Source organism: Pseudorca crassidens, chromosome 2, assembly GCF_039906515.1.
Source record: "Pseudorca crassidens isolate mPseCra1 chromosome 2, mPseCra1.hap1, whole genome shotgun sequence".
Classification (NCBI taxonomy): Eukaryota; Metazoa; Chordata; class Mammalia; order Artiodactyla; family Delphinidae; genus Pseudorca; species Pseudorca crassidens.
Genome location: NC_090297.1, coordinates 94,297,173 through 94,317,624, shown reverse-complemented (window position 1 = coordinate 94,317,624; position 20,452 = coordinate 94,297,173). Strand labels below are relative to the sequence as shown.

Genomic DNA, 20,452 nt, shown 5'->3' with positions numbered 1-20,452 from the left:
CCCAAGTACAGATTTACATGGAGTGTTCTTTTCTACACAGAATTTTGCCAGCGTTTGTCATATTTGAGCTCAAGCAGGCCTTTTTGCTGCGACTTCATTAATATTAGGTACTCAATACGTGTGCATTGAAAGAATCTTGGGTTAAGCCATAGAAAACTGCCTTTTTTTGTACTTCAGAAACAGTCAACAGCAGCCAATTCCTATGGCTCAACCCAGTGTATACCACACTTCTGTGATGGGATGAACACTGGGATATTGGCAAGGAAAGAGAAGTTTTGTTCATTGTTCTGCAGGAGTTTGTCTTAATTGAGAAGCAAGAAACACCTAAGTGAAATGATCAGACTCTGTCCAAGAACTCAGGAGAAGGTCATCTTTAGGAACAGACATTTTTTTCATGATGTATAAGTTAATGAGAAGTCAGTGGTTTGGCTTTAGAGTTATGTGCCATATTAGTATATGTTATAATCAGGTGTTTTTATAAACTGTATGTGAACTTTGTATTCAATGTCTCTTCAATACAATGTCTTTGTATTCAATGGTCTTTGAGAAGTGAGGCAGAATGAAACACTCTATCTCAGTATGTCTTTTCTTTGCACAGTCCTGCTTTTAGCTGTGTAACTGCCTTCTAGATGATTCATAACTTTTTGGCACAATTTCTTATTATTTTTAACATTTATATTTTTCTTTGTAGTCCACAGTTTACATTTTAATAATTATTACTTTTATATTTTTATTATACCCTTAGGATATAGGTTTCATTTAATTTTTGCCATTTTTTAGATGATTAGAAGCAATGGTGTCTAACCATTTAAATAGCCTATTATGCTAAATTTGAACAAGTTGAAACCGTAACATAATTTTGGTATTTAAGGTTGATGAAAGAAGCTCTTTATGTAGGAAAAAAAAGATAGTAAGCTAAAAATTTGGGGACAGAATATGGCTAACCTTAAGGAAAGTAAGAACAGAGGAAAAAAAAAAAAGACTAGGAAGAGAAGTAATAGTTTCGAATTGATAGGAGAGGGAGAAAAAAAGTTAAGATTTTGAAGGGCCGAAAAAAAACTCCAGTACTATTTCTAAAGTCAATATTCTATGTATATTTGAAATATTTTCAATTGAAAAACTATAGAGGACAAAAGCTTATAGGCTAATACCTTAACTTTTTAGTATTCCTAGTCAGTTTATAGGAAGGAGATGGAATATATACTCTGAGTATGATAACCTCTGGGCTATAGAGATTTTGAAATGCAATCTCTGAACTTCCTATAATAGTTAGAAGGGTCTTCTGTTGCATGTAAAAACTCATTCCCATTGGAACATTTTGAATCTGATTCTTTTCCCTTTCTTGGGGAAAGGTAGTGATTTATTCATTAAATACCTAAATCTGAAACAATCATATATGACCTTTCCATAATCTTCCCTTGTTTTTTCTAGTCACCCTCACTGGGTGACAGATTGTTGTTGGAAAGAACACCAGTTTTTGCTTTTAGCTGGCTATAAGCAACTGGACGTGAGTTGTCTTATATGTAAATAAAAATGTTTGACTAAATTATCCTAAGAAGCGTCTTTGATCAAATCACATTCCATGCTAGTGTGCAGTGTTTCCATTGCTAGAACAGCGTTATTTCAAAAGAATACACAACTCAATATACAGCAATACTCAATACACAACAGTGTGGTTTCTGTTATCTTTCCCTCTCCTTTTTATAGATAGTGTTAAGAAGGAATGTTCCCGAGAAGGGGACAATGTTTTCATTTTACGTACATTCTTATGTAGACATGGTGGTTGTTGATCTGTAGCCCCAGGCAAAGGGAATGTGAACAAAGACAGTTTTACCACATTGAAATGAAGATAGTATCTAGTCTGCTCCTATGAAACATTGCTGGCTTTGAGTAATAGTTATACATTCACTTGATTTCAAACAGGTAAATTTATACTCAGTCAGCTCACATCTGAATTCATAAGATTGTAACTAAATGGTTCTATCTGAACTGAATTACTTTTTATTTCAGGAGAAGATTAAAGAGGATTTAAAAAAATCAAGGTAAACAACGGGGGAGAAACTAAACCTCAGAGCTCCCTGTCAGATAATGTGATGACTGTGGATTCTCAGAGTTTGAAAATGGGCTCATAACAGTTTATAAAGACTTAGCAGATTGGAAGTTCTTCCAAGTCAATAATTTCAGTGTTGTGCCATTTGAGAAAGAGGAGATGGCTCTTCTAATTTTCCTTTTTCCTATTTCTGAAGTTTATTATAGAAGAATGTTCATAAGAAGGGTAAAGAGACTGTTCAGTTTTTGTGCATTTTTATGTAGATATGTTGATTGTTGGTCTCTGACCTAAGGGTTCCCTGACCTCTTAAAAAGATAAGCAGCACATCAAAATGATTGTCCAGAGTCATTTGCTTTCTCTGAAACTTGCAGTCAGGAATACCAACTGCCCATGCTCTTCATTTGAACTTACAAATCAATAAACCCTGTCTGTGCACATCTGAATGTTTTAGGCATGCAACTGAATATGCTCTCTGCTACTCAAGCAAGGGATCGCAGGAAGTAGGGAGGTCAAGAGAAAAGAGAATAATAGAGAAGAGCCGGGGAGTAGAAGGAAGAAGCTAGGGCAGACTGTTCGAGAAAGTATATGCCACTTTTTATGTTAGAACTTGTGTTATTTTTATGCTGATTAGCAATTGATTGTATAGGAATAAAAAAGTATTTTTCCATAAATTAGGCAAGTCACCTAATTTAAAGATATTCAGGATGACTATAAATTATTAAGAGAGTCATTATTAAGGGCTTTTATGAAATATATTAGCAATTTTGTACCTTAAAAATAATTTTATTTCCTGCAAAATTTCAGTTACAGGTAGCATACTGATAGTTATAGATAAAAGCACAAATAAATACAGTTCAAAAGCAAGTCAAAACTAAAGATGAAGTTGTAGTTTGTTTAATAAAAACCAAATTTGATTATGAAAATAATAAATGTTTATCATACAAACAGGCAGTACAAATATATAGCAAATGAAAAGAGAGGAGGCAGGTAACAAGTAAATGAGTAAGTATAGAATTACAAGTCAGGGTTCATAATGTAGACTGTCTTGGCTGGACCCACTTGCTCAGCGTGTTTAAGCAAGTATAAAAAGCTCAGTAGGATGGAAAACAGTGAGCAAGTGTGAGATTGGAACAAGATGAGATTGGAGAGTTATCAGGGGCCTAAAAGTATATGGTTTTATGGGCTGTGGCCAGAAGGTCAGATTTAATTCTGAGTGCAGTGGGAAGGGTTTTACATAAGAGAATGCTATTTTATAATATATATTTTTTAAATATATTTATATATTTTAATATATTTATATTTATTTAAATATATATATTTACATGAAAGCAAGTTATTTAGAGAGATATACATTCCATAGGCAGAATGCAGACCATCTCAGGCGAGAGAGGTCATAATTTACATTTTAAAAAGTCATTCAGGTGGCATTGTGCAGGACAGTCAAGGATTATAAGAGTGGATGAGGAAAGGCCAATTTGAAACATAAGTTTTGAATATGGGAGGAAGTAAAAATGGGAAGAAATGGTTGACTAGAGAGCTGATTTGGGTGTAATTCAGTGTGTGTGTGTATGTGTGTGTTTGTGTGTATTTGGAAGGGTGGCTATTGGGAGAGGATAGCTACCTTTTTCCTTCTTTCTTCCAGAAGAATTCATCAAGACAAAGAACACAATCTTTGTCACCAAGGTGGTCACAGTCTAATATATAAATTCTACAAAGACTGTACATAGGAAGATGCTTATGGTCTAGTATTTACATTTGATACTAGCTAGATAAGTAATTTTGGTGTGGTAAGTGGGATTGAAGCAGGAAGCATGAATGTCTAAGGGAGCATATGTTTCAGGCACTTAAACTCATACTTAAGAGAATGTTAGAAGGTTTTTTAGCAGAAGTCGTATTTGAGTTTTAAAAAAATGAGAGGAGTGAGTTAGATTTCCCCCCTCCTTGGGTGCATTGTAACCTGGGTGTACAGACAACAGCAAGTATATGCCAGGAAGAAGGGGCAGCATGTTAATGAGAACTTGACCTGTTTAATAAATTTCAAATAATTCAACAGGATGCATGTATGAAAGAACTGATGAAATGGGCCAGACTCTCAAGACCGCGTATATTTAAAATTTATCAGTTGCTGGCCATGTTTCTGTCCCTCAAGTACTTCAAGGTCATTGCAGTCTGAGTCTTCATGTTTATTGTCTCGCTTGCCTGTTTAATTACCACCTTCCACCTCCCAACCCCCAGCTGTGCCCCAAATGATCACTGCTTTCTCCTCAGGTCTTAAACCTCACCTGATCACTTTCTAAAGAAACGTGTCCTCACCACTCAAACATACACCCTCGTCACTCTCTAATCCAGTACCTTTCTCTAAACTCTTCTATATATAACTTCAATCTGGTATTATTGTATTTGTTCATTTGTTTTTATGTTTGTCTTCTCCACTAAAATGTGAGTTTTATTAACTCATTCTTATTTACAGCTGCAATCCCAGTGGCTAGGCCAGTACCTGCACATGATGAATAATCTGTAAATATTTGTTGAATAAATGAATGAACTCATAGAACAAAGAATGGAAACTAGGTTATTGCAGAGTTCCCTTAATCATTTTTACTTTTACTTTATCTTATTCCTTAGATAGCCTTTAAGACTGGATTATTAAAGGTTTATTTTGGTTGCAAGAAAGAAACGTGCTGAGTGGTTTGGGAGATGCGGGTTTCTGCTCAGGGGGTAAGAAAACAGCCCAGGAAATCTTCTCAATAGTCACTCCATATCTTAGTACTTTCCATGAAGGGGAAAGGTACAGCAGGCTATATAAGAATCTCTCAGGACCAACAGTTCTGGAAACTAGTAATCCCAGTCATCTCTTCTTCTCTAAGGTCAGAAACCATTGTTCCCTGTTGACCTGTATCTGCCTGCTGCTTTCATGTTGTGAGAGCAAATTGGACTGTCTTGTTTCTCATTCTCATTCTGAGGGCCCTCATTCTGAGGGCCGCCCTTTGGGCAGTCTCCCTTCAATGCTCCTTTTCAGCCACTCGTGTCTCACATGGTCAGCATATTCATTGCAACCTTGGGATTAATCACCATCCCTGATCCACTCGGGTGTGGTCAGAACAGCAGAATGATGTGGTTTAAGTGATACTAATTTACTGTAGAAAGAACTTCATGTGGCCACTTGTTCACAGATCCACAGAGCTGCATGGGGACGTGTCAGTCACTGAGAGTTCCATAGCTTGTCAAGAATAATTTTTTTTTTTGAAGTTGAGGCGCTCAAGCCTCTGTCTTTAGAATACACCAGTGAGAGTTATTATTCTCCTAGAATTTAGTAAATCTTGGGAGCTCCCAATCTTTCCCCACTGGAAGGAGAGTTCTTCCTCCTCTTTTCCTGCTCCTCAGGATAACACTGCATACCCAGCAGGGATTCAGATGATCCCCAAACACGTATCAGTTGACATCAGGAGACCCGTCTCTGCCACAACCTTGTACCCTGCAGGTTGCAGAGAATGACTGGCCTGTACCCGGGAGGACTGAACTAGGAGGCAAGTCTAAGAGTTTTATAAGGTAGAAACATAGGTGGTTGGACTAGGTGGCAGAGCTCTTGCCTTGAACTTGTGTAACTGTGTTCTCTTTCTGTCTTTAAAGAAGATCCTGAGATAGCTCAGGCTGCACTCCTCAGATGGCTCTCCTCCCACCCCTAGGAGTGGTGGTTTTCTAGGGGTCTGACAAACGGCACAAGCTTTTAGAGCTTTGATTTTATTTAAGATTTTAGGGAAACATTTTTTTGTCACTTATTCAACAGAACAGAATGTTAAATTTGCATGGATTTTAAAGTAACACATGAAATTGTATAGTTCTTTTATAATTGGTAGCCTATAAAATCTTTTTAATAAATAGAAAAAATTTCCAAAAGGAATTATTATATCTTTCACCCTTGGTTCACTAATACTCCAATACATAGTGCCAAAGAGTGACTAGGCAGTGCTTATAAAGTTGGAGAAAAGTATCTCTGTCTGATGCTTGTTTTTATGTGAGCAGTGACAGTGCTGTTTCCTTCACTTGACTCATCATTGTTTATAAAATTAAAGTAGGATCCTCTGGGTGAAAATCTTCAAAATCATTGAGTGTTCCCTTTGTGAACAATTAGTTCTTTAGACCAGTTTGTTTTCCACCAACTTGTCTGCTTCTGTTGTAACAGATGGTTTCCATTATAAGGCTCCACGTGCTCCTCCGTGAAGATCAGTAAGTGAACGAAGGTGCATGGCTTCGCGGGGAAGAGCCCTGGAAGATGTGATGGGCAGGGGAGGCCCAGCATCCCGGGCCGCCTCACTTGCCAGCAGTTCAGTCGACTCAGCCTGATCATCAGACCTGCTGGTTAGATTGTAAACTTGTGTCAGGAAGAGCTGAGATGTGCCAGGCAGCACAGTTTTCTCAAATGCAAGTTTGGAAGTGGTGGATGTTGGTCATGGGACCTGCTCCTGTCCCCATGAGAATGTGATTCCCATACCTGTCTAGGATTTGGAAACCACACCTAGGAGACTTACAGAAAAGATAAAACACATTATTTCAGGGTCCTACTGAAGACTTAAAAAACAATCCCCTGAAATTTTTCTTAATAGGCATATTTGGAAAAAGGTCCCCCTGGACAAGAGCCCATGCCCAATTGTATTACTGTCTTTAGTTCACCTGTCTACTCAGTACACTACAGGCTCTTTGAGGGCAGGAAGCCTGGCCTTGCTCTGTTATGCTTATGATCAGTTTCCCAGGATAAACTAACCACATCCTCTGACATCTTGCAAAACTAATTCTTTTTTAATGCGGCTGTGTTTAGATTTTAAATTAGGCCTCAGAGGTGAAAGGCCAGTACCATTACTGACAGCTCATTTATCTAGTACACAGCACTCTGCTCTAAGTTATTGCCCCAGGGAAACCCATTGCATTAGGGCAGTGATATCAGCCACGTGAATAGATACTAATCTCTATTGTGCCGGTCACTCTTCTCAGAAGCCACAGTGGCTGATACAGGTACAGTAGGCTAAGTTCATTGAGGGTTTATGTGAAAATTATCAGTGAAATAGTTTATATCTAGCAACTTTCCAATAGAACTCTACCTAGAATTAACTCCTTTTTAAAAAGTACATTTTAAATCATTTCTTGGCATATATCACTCTTAGTGGTATTGAATTCAGATGTGAAAGGAAATCTTGCTTCAGATCCCCTTTTTAAAAACACTTCTGTATTGTTTTAGAAAACCCTAGTGTTCCACATAATTACATTGGCTTCGGTTTTATTTAACGAGAACCCCGTGACTATTACTGGAGTATAACCGTCATTTTAATATTGTTGATCCTTCTGTTTGTTAATTCTTCGTGCATAAGGATGACTTGGGGACCTTGTCTGATGCCAAGACTAAGCATAATTGCTAGTGTGAACAAAAGTTAAAGGGCACAATTGTCCACAAGTTATGCATTAAGGATATAGTTGGCTGTACATCAGAGCATTTGTTGAAGGGAATAAACCAAGCTGAAATGACTAAACATTTGGCAGGAGATCTAATTTTGTCTCAGCCATTTTAACTATATTCCCTTAGATAAGGATTCTTGATTATAAAGTTTTGGGAACTTCCACAGTTGCTTACCTGTACATGTTGGCATTACATATGATTATTTTGCATTTAATATCTGAAGGTAGTTGCAGTATAACTTTTCAGGTTTTGAAGAGCAGTCTTGTAATTATACCAATATATCCATTATAAATTCAGTTCTGGAGCAGAAAGAAACTAAACAACCAACTATTGGGTCCATGTTTAACCAAGAAGAAAAAAGCAGCTTTCTGGGATGAGTTATGAGTTTATAATATAATGGAATTTACATATTTTAATCAGTTTTTAGAATAACTTTTAGCTATTTATTGCTGATTGCTCAGTATCAATGAGGGAAACTACAGTTCTGCTTTTGTAGCTTTGTACTGTTTTGCATCTCAGAATCCTTTGAAGTATGGATAACCAAAGGAAAATAAGATTTTTTTTTTTAAATGAGGAACTAGGAATTTTAAGCCTGAACAAATTTTGAAAGACTAATCTATAAAAAGGAGAATTGCCTTCTTCAGCATAATTCCAGATGGAAGGAGGCAGGTCAACGGAGAGAAGTTAGAGTTTTGAATAAGTTTCAGATAGAGCTTGTTAATAAACTATATGCAACAATGACTGAGTTGTCATAGGAAGGTGTAGTGAATGTTCTGTCCTGGACATTTTTAAACAGAGGTTAAAACCTGTCAGATATTTTATAAGGGGAGAAGAAAACCTACATTAAATCAACACTAAATGGCTATTTGAAATATGAACATCTGTAAATCTAATTTCTTCTCCCTTCTTGATCTCATTTATGAGGTGTGAATGCCTGCTGTGGCAGTAGATTGTGTCAACAATTATACTGATGGCTGAGTGCTGACATGAAGTTTAACCCACTCCCTCTCTTCTTATTTTAATTGCATTTTTATCTCTCAGTTAATGTGATTATATTCATATTCTTAGCAATGTCACCGTGTCTTTTTTTTTTAATAAAAGGAAGGAATATAAAGGGGCCTTTTAGAAAGCAACCATTCATCCCACCAGTACTGTAGAACTTCTACTATATGCAGGTGTCAGAAGCAAGGGGCAGAGTGTCAGAATTCATCCTGTCCCTGTGCCCTTGTTTCATTCCTTTTATCTTTCGATCTGCGTAGATAGCCCTGTAGCCCTGACAGGTCATCCTGAAATAAGACGTGCTGACCAATCGGAAATAAATAGCCAAAGATGATCCTAACAAATGACTAAAAGATATAAATTCCATTATATTATAGGTCCATAACTCATCCCACAAAAAAGCATATGGGTCAAATAAACATTGTAGTTTGCAAATCACGTATGGCTGAATTCAGGCCAGTAGCAATGTCCTTTTGACTATTACCTGGGCTCAACCATAATTCTTGGCGAGGTCACACAATTTTTGTTTTAGGAATGAGATCAGCAACACACACTATGCTAGTGTGCTACTCAATCAACTTTCCAAAAGAAGCTCATAACCAAGAAGAAAGTAAGAGCAGAAAAGATAGAGTCAATGAAAAAAATCAGGAATAAATAAGACTATGAAAACCAAGTCCATCAGTCTGAAGGTTGCTTAGTCCAAAGTAAATCGTAAGACTAGTACTTGGGTCTCATTCCTTGACCAAAGTATATTAATATATGTACTACTTTCAGTTTTAAATATCATGACTTTAGTAGGTCATGTGTTATGGGCATTCTAGTCCAGTAAAAAAGATAAATGAGGCAGGATTGTTCTATACCTGATACTTCATAGCCTTTGTATGTAGCCTGGGCATTCTGTATTTTAATCCCTAATCTATATTTGGCTGGTGAAATGTCATCAAACTTAATTTTTCTTCTTAAATACTCTACGCATTTTCAATCATTTCTTCTTGAAAATAACTTGGACATATCAGCAATAAGAGAACTACTGTTTCCACCATTTGTCACGTGGCACTGCTTCTTTTTGTCCCTGTGGGCCTTGTCTACAGAGACAATTGCAGCGAAGGCCATGCCCCTTCCCACTACTCACCTCGTCCCAGTATTTAAGGTCACGTCAGCTCTTTCAGGTTTAAAAACTCTTCTTTCTTGCCTTCAGCCTTTATCTAAAAATTGACGTAAAAACAAAATTATCAAGGGATCCTTCTGAACAAAATGCTTTCCTTGCTCTAGCAGTGCTCAGGAAAACTGAGGCTAAGTGCAATTCTGGCTCCTCAACATGGGATAACTATCATGCAAACCACGCTCCTTTGAAAAAATTCTGCTTTAGACGGCATCCTCTTCCATATATTGAACTTCTAAATCCATTTTGGTGTGCATGGGATATTTAGGTTCCATTTTATATTAACAACAGTATCTTAATAAAAACTGTAAAATAAGCTCTTTCTATGCTCCAGGAATTTACAGTGTGTTAAGATTGAATCTGGTAAACACTTGTCTGAGAAGAGTTCTCTTTGAGTGTTGTTTTGGAAAAGACAATAAAGTCTGCTGTTTGGGTAAGGGCGCCACCACCTTATACCATCTGGTGGGGAAATACTCCATGAGAGATATGGGATCAAAGTCATCCCTCTGTGGTTCTGTGGCATAAGAACTGAAGAAAGGGGAGATGTGGCAGCTCATAACATGTCTTGGCCGTTAACAGCCATTAAACTGGGGTGAAGGGCACATGGCTTTTCAGCCCTTCTGCCTTCAGGTTGACTGGGTTGATGAGAAAGTGTTGGCTAAAACTTTTCAGTTCTGTTTAGTTTCTAGCCGCACTTGTTTTCTCCCCTCCTGGCATGGTTATTGGAAAACAGATTTTGAGGACTTTATTAAACTGTTTGCTGGAGCATTTCATTTAGATATCGAGGTCCTTTCGAGGTAACTTGGACACCTAGAACTGAATGACTGTCATTCATCCTCCTCTATTTAGTGCAACATTTCCAGCCAATTATAGCTTCACTGTGTTCAGTCACTAGAATAAAAAGTCTTGAAGTGTAATAAGCGATGACTTAAGTGCCTCAGTGTGTAACAGGTACCATGTTTATGAGCGATCTGTCTCGTAGGCAGGAGCAGTTTTTCACCTCCAGATGAAAAGGTGACTGAGGTGATCCATTTGTGAGCAGCACCGACGCAGCCAGGCCTGGGTGCAGTTGGAGCTGCCGTTCACGAAAATGAAATACTGAACTGAGGCATTCATTGCCCATTCCAAGAAATACAACAAAAAGGCCTGCATCTGTATTTCAAGTCTTGTTGATGCTGTTGGCTTAGACATGTTCCCGTTATTGGGTCTCTTTTGCAAGCCTAAATTTGAGCCTGAAGAATTTCTCCATATAAATGTCTTAAGTATTGCAGTGGCACATCCATCACCTTTTTGCTTTTGAATTACAAAGATAACCTTAAGATATGAGCCTTATACTGGGCAATGCGATACATACACAGAAAGGGTGAGCCTCCTTAGTGATGAAATCAGCCAATGCCCAAGAGGAAAATAACAGGCAGAAAGGATAGAGAGGATGAAAAAAATGATTCTTTTCCATTAAACTGTACGTGACATGTATTTTATGAAGCAGGCATCAGCTGAAAGAAATATTTTTTCAACTAAAAAGAGATTGATGGTGAGGGAGAGGAAAAGAATGTAAGGAATCAGGGGATAAATGTGTATCTTATTCCATAACCATCTCCGATAATGAGAAAGTTGAAAAGCATTCCATCTGTGATTGCCTCAAATGTTTCCTTGGACTTGGTGCTCTTAAAACTCTTTAATGTTGGGCTTCCCTGGTGGCGCAGTGGTTGAGAGTCCGCCTGCCGATGCAGGGGACGCAGGTTCGTGCCCCGGTCTGGGAAGATCCCACATGCCGCTGAGCGGCTGGGCCCGTGAGCCATGGCCGCTGGGCCTGCGCGTCCGGAGCCTGTGCTCTGCAATGGGAGAGGCCACAACAGTGAGAGGCCTGTGTACCACAAAAAAAAAAAAAAAAAAAAAACCTCTTTAATGTTAATAATAGCTTTGGTTTTTTAAAAGTGCATTTGGACTTCACACTTTATAATTTTCTCAATTCTAAGTGTTGTGTTGCTTATTTTCAGGTTTACCAAAGATGCAGGCCATTAGGAACTATACTGGAATGCCAGCCCCTGCTCTTCATGAAGGACCCCCATTACACATCCAGGCAGGAGATACAGTTGAACTTCTGAGAGGAGATGCACACAGTCTGTTTTGGCAGGTACTATCCACATTACAGTTTTTTAGATTTAACGGATGATTTATTACCACTTGGAGAATAAAGCTATCTTTAGAAAATGATTGTATGCTTTCAAGCTTCAGAAATTTTACATGATGTGAGGAAAAATATTTTTTATTAACCACCCTCAAATTTACTCACGCTAAAGTGGCAATGAGTGTTAGAACACTAAAGAAAATAGTATCTGTGCTATGACTCAGAATTACCATTTATATTAAGAATTCATACTTTGACAGAGCATTTTTTCCAAAAGTAGGACCTTGGGTATCATCTAATTCACATGGCTTTCACATATTAGCACTTCACTTCAGAGGAACTACCTTACTAGCTTGCCAGTGGCCATTTCTGGCTATATTTCATTTGTGCCTACCCACAGTAATACCTGAAGCTATTACAGGTACCACGGGCATTATTTATGAAATAAAGAAAATGTGAAAAGTAAGTGAGTATATTGATGTTTGCTGGTGATGAAATCTCTCTCATCCAGTTAGCCTGCTTTGGTTCAAGGGTTTTGTTAACTGAGGTAAATAGGGTATAGTGATAAGATTTGATACAGCTTGATGGTAGAACATTGCTGTTCATTAAATTATTCTGTATTTTCATGTATATGTTAGAAATACTTCCCAACATCTTAAAGAAAGAGTGTTAAAAGTGTTGTGTGTTGAGGAAGAAAAGGGTGGGATCAACAGAAAGCTTAGCACATGAGTGACATTTTCTAGGGGTGAAGAGACCAGAAAAGGACTGTTAGATAATAATCCATTGCACATGTGTAAATGATAGCTATTTTGTTTGTACAAAACTATCTTATTGTCTGCCATCTTGTTATAGAAGAATGCCCCTAAGCTGGACATTTAGCTGCAACCACATTTCAGTTTCTGTAGCCAGTGGCTTTTCCAGAGCTCCACCATCCTTCTTAAGTATCCTACTCTTCTCATACCTCATTCTTCCCAAAAAAGGAAGAGAGAGAATGACAGACTTCAATTCTACTAACTCTTCCATCCACTCCTGCATCTCCCAGCCCAACCACAAGACAAACCTTGTGTACGCATAAGAGTCCTCTTACTCAAGGCTTACCTTTTGCTTGGAGTTTTCCATCCCAAATTTCATCAGTTGGCTCTTGACCCCTACATTTTCAATTTCATTCTCTCCACTGGCTCCTTTTCTATAGCTTATAAATATGCTCAAGTTCCTCCTATCTTAAAATACATATACGAAACGTAAGGTAGACAGCTAGTGGGAAGCAGCCACATAGCACAGGGAGATCAGCTCAGTGCTTTGTGACCGCCTGGAGGGCTGGGATAGGGAGGGTGGGAGGGAGGGAGACGCAAGAGGGAAGAGATAATGGGAACATGCGTATATGGATAACTGATTCACTTTGCTGTAAAGCAGAAACTAACACACCATTGTAAAGCAATTATACTCCAATAAAGATGTAAAAACAAACAAACAAAAAAACCACATATAACTCAAAGTGTTGTCTAGTTAGGTCAGTCTCCTACTCCCTCACTCCCTCTCATCTTCTCCCTCTCTCATTCCCTAGCTGAACTTCTTGAGAGAGTAGTCTGTATTCAGTCTCTGCCTCCTTATGTCCTATTCGTAATGCAGTCTCCTGCAGAAACTACTCCTACTTGGATTACTAATGCCACTTAAAAAAAAATAACAACTACTTTGAGATATATAATCAGGTACACATACTTAAAGTGCAGTTGAATTTGATAAGTTTTGTCAAATGTATATATAAGTAAAAGCACTATTAGTCAAGATGATAAAATCAGGCCCCAGAGTTTTTGTGTGCCGCTTTGTAATCTCCCTCCTGCCTCTGCTTCTTGCCCTTCCCCAACCCCCAGCCAATTGTGGTTCTGCTTTCACACTATGAATTTGCATTTTTCAGAATTTTATATAGTACATCATATAGTATGTATTCTTTTTCATATGGCTTCTTTCATTTAATGTAACTATCTTGAGCTTAAAACATGTTACTTTGTGTAACAATAGTTCTATCGTTTTTTTTTAAACTGCTTTATTGAGGTATGATTAACATACAAAAAGCTGTACATACTTAATGCATACAGCTTGATGAGTTTGGAGAAACTATCTCCATAATTTATGCCATAAACATACCCATCACTTCTAAAAGTTTCCTCCTGTCCTCTTTATTTTTTATTTTGTGATTAATAACATTCAACATTAAGATCTACCCTATTAAGAAAGTATATAGTACAGTATTACTAACTATAAACTCTGTGCCGTACAGTAGAATTCTAGGAGTTATCCGTCTTGCATAACTGAAACTTGTACCCTTGACTACTTCATCCCCATTCCCCCCTTCCCCCATTCTTTGGCCACCCCTATTCTACTCTCTGCTTCTATGAGTTTGACTATTTTAGATTCCTCATATAAGTACAGGAAAGACTTGGAAGCAACCTAAATATCCATCAGTGGATGAATGAGTAAATTAAGAAAATGTGGTATATAACATAATGGAATACTATGCAGACTTTGAAAAGAAGGAAATCCTCCCAAAACATGGAAGAACTTGGGCGACATAATGCTAAGTGAAAGAAGTTCTTTCTTTTTATTGCTGATTATTATTCCAGGTATGGGTTTAGCACAGTTTATCCAGTAGCCTATTGAGAGGCTTTCAGGTTATTACTGTTTGGGGCTGTAACAAATAATCCAGTATGGGGAGGACCTTCAAGATAGCGGAGGAGTAAGACGTGGAGATCACCTTCCTCCCCGCAAATACATCAAAAATACATCTACGTGTGGAACAGCTCCTACAGAACACCTAATGAACGCTGGCAGAAGACCTCAGACTTCCCAAAAGGCAAGAAACTCCACACGTACCTGGGTAGGGCAAAAGAAAAAACAGAGATAAAAGAATAGGGATGGGATCTGCACCTTGGGGAGGGAGCTGTGAAGGAGTAAAGTTTCCACACACTAGGAAGCCTCTTCACTGGCAGAGACAGCGGGTGGCAGGGCGGGGGTTGAAGCTTCAGAACCATGGAGGACAGTGCAGCAACAGGGGTGCAGAGGGCAAAGCAGAGAGATTCCTGCACAGAGGATTGGTGCTGACCGGTACTCACCAGCCCGAGAGGCTTGTCTGCTCACCCGCCGGGACAGGACGGGGCTGGGAGCTGAAGCTCGGGCTTTGGAGGTCAGATCCCAGGGAGAGGACTGGGGTTGACTGCACGAACACAGCCTGACGGGGGCTAGTGCACCACAGCTAGCTGGGAGGGAGTCCGGGAAAAAGTCTGGAGCTGCCTAACAGGCAAGAGACCATTGTTTTGGGGTACGCACGGAGAGGGGATTCAGAGCACTGCCTAAAGGAGCTCCAGAGATGGGCGCAAGCTGCGGCTATCAGCGCGGACCCCAGAGACGGGCATGAGACGCTAAGGCTGCTGCTGCCGCCACCAAGAAGCCTGTGTGCAAGGAAAGGTCACTATCCATACCTCCCCTCCTGGGAGACTGTGCAGCCCGCCACTGCCAGGGTCCCGTGATCCAGGGACAACTTCCCCGGGAGAACACATGCCACATCTCTGTCAGTTGCAACGTCATGCTGGCCTCTGCCACCGCAGGCTTGCCCTGCATTCTGTACTCCTCCCTCCCCCCAGCCTGAGTGAGCCAGAGCCCCCTAATCAGCTGCTCCTTAAACCCCGTCCTGTCTGGGCAAAGAACAGACACCAGAGGATGACCTACACACAGCGGTGGGGCCAAAACCAAAGCTGAACCCCAGCAGCTGTGTGAACAAAGAAGAGAAAGGGAAATTACTCCCAGCAGCCTCAGGAGCAGCGGATTAAATCTCCACAATCAACTTGATGTACCCTGCATCTGTGGAATACCTGAATAGACAATGAATCATCCCAAAATTGAGGTGGTGGACTTTGGGAGCAACTGTAGACTTGGGGTTTGCTGTATGCGACTGACTAGTTTCTGATTTTTATGTTTATCTTAGTATAGTTTTTAGCTCCTGTTATCATTGAAGGATTTGTTTATTGGTTTGGTTGCTCTCTTCTTTTTTTATTTATTACTTTTTTAGTTTTCTCATTTTAGTAATATTTTTTTATTTTAATAACTATTTTATTTTATTATTATTTTTCTTTCTTTCTTTTTTCTCTCTGTTTTCTTCTGAGCCGTGTGGCTGACAGAATCTTGGTGCTCCGGCCAGGTGTCAGGCCTGAGCCCCTGAGGTGGGAGAGCTGAGTTCAGGACATTGGTCCACCAGAAACCTCCTGGCCTCACATAACATCAATCAGCGAGAGCTGTCCCAGAGATCTCCGTCTCAACGCTAAGACCGAGCTCCACTCAATGACTAGCAAGCTCTAGTGCTGGACACCTCATGCCAAACAACTGACAAGACAGGAACACAACTCCATCCATTAACAGAGAGGCTGCCTAAAATCATAATAAGTTCACAGACACCACAAAACACACCACTGGACGTGGTCCTGCCCACCAGAAAGACAAGATCAAGCCTCATCCACCAGAACATGGGCACCAGTCCCCTCCACCAGGAAGCCTACACAACCCACTGAAGCTACCTTACCCACTGTGGGCAGACACCAAAAACAATGGGAATTATGAACCTGCAGCCTGTGAAAAGGAGACCCCAAAAACAGTAAGTTAAGCAAAATGAGAAGACAGAAAAACACACAGCAGATGAAGGAGCAAGGTAAAATCCCACCAGACCAAACAAATGAAGAGGAAACAGGCAATCTACCTGAAAAAGAATTCACAGTACTGATAGTAAAGATGATCCAAAATCTTGGAAACAGAATGGAGACAATACAAGAAACGTTTAACAAGGACCTAGAAGAAATATAGAGCAAACAAACAATGATGAACAACACAATAAATGAAATTAAAAATTCTCTAGAAGGAATCAATAGCAGAAGAACTGAGGCAGAACAACGGATAAGTGACCTGGAAGATAAAATAGTGGAAATATTTTTTTCCGCAGAGCAGAATAAAGAAAAAAGAATGAAAAGAATTGAGGACAGTCTCAGAGACCTCTGGGACAACATTAAACGCACCAACATTCGAATTATAGGGGTCCCAGAAGAAGAAGAGAAAAAGAAAGGGACTGAGAAAATATTTAAAGAGTTTATAGTTGAAAACTTCCCTAATATGGGAAAGGAAATAGTCAATAAAGTCCAGGAAGCACAGAGGGTTCCATACACAATAAATTCAAAGAGAAACACACCAAGACACATTAATCAAACTATCAAAAACTAAATACAAAGAAAAAATATTAAAAGCAGAAAGGGAAAAATAATATACAAGGGGATCCCCATAAGGTTAACAGCTGATCTTTCAGCAGAAACTCTTCAAGCCAGAAGGGAGTGACAGGACATATTTAAAATGATGAAAGGGAAAAACCTACAACCAAGATTACTCTACCCAGCAAGGATCTCATTCACATTCAACAGAGAAATTAAAAACTTTACAGACAAGCAAAAGCTAAGAGAATTCAGTACCACCAAACCAGCTTTACAACAAATACTAAAGGAACTTCTCTAGGAAATTCTCTAGACCTAAGAAAACAAACCCAAAACAATTAAGAAAATGGTAATAGGAACATACATATCGATAAATACCTTAAATGTAAATGGATTAAATGCTCCGAGAAAAAGACACAGACTTGCCGAATGGATACAAAAACAAGACCCATATATATGCTGTCTACAACAGACCCACTTCAGACCTAGGGACACATACAGACTGAAAGTGAGGGGATGGAAAAAGATATTCCATGCAAATGGAAATCAAAAGAAAGCTGGAGTAGCAATTCCCATATCAGACAAAATAGACTTTAAAATAAAGACTATTACAAGAGACCAAGAAGGACACAACATAATGATCAAGGGATCGATCCAAGAAGAAGATATAACAATTGTAAATATTTACGCCCCAACATAGGAGCACCTCAGTACATAAGGCAAATGCTAACAGCCATAAAAGGGGAATTCAACAGTAACACAAACATAGTAGGGAAGTTTAACACCCCACTTTCACCAATGGACAGGTCATCCAAAATGAAAATAAATAAGGAAACACAAGCTTTAAATGATACATTAAACAACATGGACTTAATTGATATTTATAGGACATTCCATCCAAAAACAACAGAATACACTTTCTTCTCAAGTGCTCATGAAACATTCTCCAGGATAGATCATATCTTGGGTCACAAATCAAGCCTTGGTAAATTTAAGAAAATTGAAATGGTATCAAGTATCTTTTCCAACCACAATGCTATGAGACTAGATATCAATTACAGGGAAAAAAACTGTAAAAAATACAAGCACGTGGAGGCTAAACATACACTACTAAATAACCAAGAGATCACTGAAGAAATCAAAGAGGAAATCAAAAAATACCTAGAAACAAATGACAATGAAAACACGATGACCCAAAACCTATGGGATGCAGCCAAAGCAGTTCTAACAGGGAAATGTATAGCAATAGAGTCCTACCTCAAGAAACAAGAAAAATCTCAAATAAACAATTTAAACTTACACCCAAAGCAATCAGAGAAAGAAGAAAAAAAAAGCGCCAAAGTTAGCAGAAGGAAAGAAATCATAAAGATCAGATCAGAAATAAATGAAAAAGAAATGAAGGAAACAATAGCAAAGATCAATAAAACTAAAAGCTGGTTCTTTGAGAAGATAAACAAAATTGATAAACCATTAGCGAGACTCATCAAGAAAAAAAGGGAGAAGACTCAAATCAACAGAATTAGAAATGAAAAAGGAGAAGTAACAACTGATGCAGCAGAAATACAAACGATCATGAAAGATTACTACAAGCGACTATATACCAATAAAATGGACAACCTGGAAGAAATGGACAAATTCTTAGAAAAACACAACCGTCTGAGAATGAACCAGGAAGAAATAGATAATATAAACAGACCAGTCACAAGCACTGATATTGAAACTGTTATTAAAAATCTTCCAACAAACAAAAGCCCAGGACCAGATGGCTTCACAGGTGAATTCTATCAAAGATTTAGAAAAGAGCTAACACCTATCCTTCTCAAACTCTTCCAAAATATACCAGAGGGAGGAACACTCCCACACTCATTCTATGAGGCCACCATCAATCACCCTGATACCAAAACCAGACAAAGATGTCACAAAAAAAGGAAACTATAGGCCAATATCACTGATGAACATAGATGCAAAAATCCTCAACAAAATACTAGCAAACAGAATCCAACAGCACATTAAAAGGGTCATACACCATGATCAAGTGGGGTTTAGCCAAGGAATGCAAGGATTCTTCAATATGTGCAAATCAATCAATGTGATACACCATATTAACAAATTGAAGGAGAAAAACCATATGATCATCTCAATAGATGCAGAGAAAGCTTTCAACAAAATTCAACACCCATTTATGACAAAAACCCTCCAGAAAGTAGGCATAGAGGGAACTGACCTCAACTTTGTATAGACCATATATGACAAACCCACAGCCAACATCGTTCTCAATGGTGAAAAACTGAAACCGTTTCCACTAGAGTCAGGAACAAGACGAGACTGCCCACTCTCACCACTCTTATTCAACATACTTTTGAAAGTTTTACCCACAGCATTCAGAGAAGAAAAAGAAATAAAAGGAATAAAAATCAGAAAAGAAGAAGTAAAACTGTCACTGTTTGCAGATGACATGATACTATACATAGAGAATCCTAAAGATGCTACCAGAAAACTACTAGAGCTAATCAATGAATTTGGTAAAGTAGCAGGATATAAAATTAATGCACAGAAATATCTTGCATTCCCATACACTAATGATGAAAAATCTGAAAGAGAAATTAAGGAAACACTCCCATTTACCATTGCAACACAAAGAATAAAATACCTAGGAATAAACCTACCTAAGGAGACAAAAGACCTATATGCAGAAAACTATAAGACACTGATGAAAGAAATTAAAGATGATACAAACAGATGGAGAGATAAACCATGTTCTTGGATTGGAAGAATCAACATTGTGAAAATGACTCTACTACCCAAAGCAATCTATAGATTCAGTGCAATCCCTCTCAAACTGCCAATGGCATTTTTCACAGGTCTAAAAAAATTTCACAATTTGTATGGAAACACAGAAGACCCCAAATAGCCAAAGCAATCTTGAGAAAGAAAAAGGGAGCTGGAGGAATGAGGCTACCTAACTTCGGACTCTACTACAAACCTACAGTAATCAAGACAGTATGGTACTGGCACAAAAACAGCAATATCGATCAGTGGAACAGGACAGAAAGCCCAGAGGTAAACCCACACACATATGGTCACCTTATGTTTGATAAAGGAGGCAAGAATATACAATGGAGAAAAGACAGCCTCTTCAATAAGTGGTGCTGAGAATACTGGACAGGTACATTTAAAAGTATGAAATTAGAACACTCCCTAACAGCATACACCAAAATAAACTCTAAATGGATTAAAGACCTAAATGTAAGGCCACTTACAAATGTAAGACACTATAAAACTCTTAGAGGAAAACACAGGCAGAACACTCTGTGACATAAATCACAGCAAGATCCTTTTTGACCCATCTCCTAGAGAAATGTAAATAAAAACAAAAGTAAACAAATGGGACCTAATGAAACTTCAAAGCTTTTGCACA

At 38.6% G+C, this 20,452-nt stretch overlaps 1 protein-coding gene across 3 annotated transcripts in view; it reads left to right on the top strand.

The window, feature by feature from the left end:
• VAV3 (vav guanine nucleotide exchange factor 3) overlaps positions 1-20,452 on the top strand; it is a 394,672-nt gene that overhangs the window by 294,340 nt on the left and 79,880 nt on the right. For all 3 annotated transcript variants that reach the window (XR_010940966.1, XM_067727089.1, XM_067727088.1), the window contains exon 20: positions 11,661-11,797. Coding sequence is in view for 2 of the 3 variants with exons in the window: in XM_067727089.1 (XP_067583190.1) it covers positions 11,661-11,797 (137 nt within the window). In the remaining variant the exon portion in view is untranslated. The remainder of the gene's footprint in view (positions 1-11,660; positions 11,798-20,452) is intronic.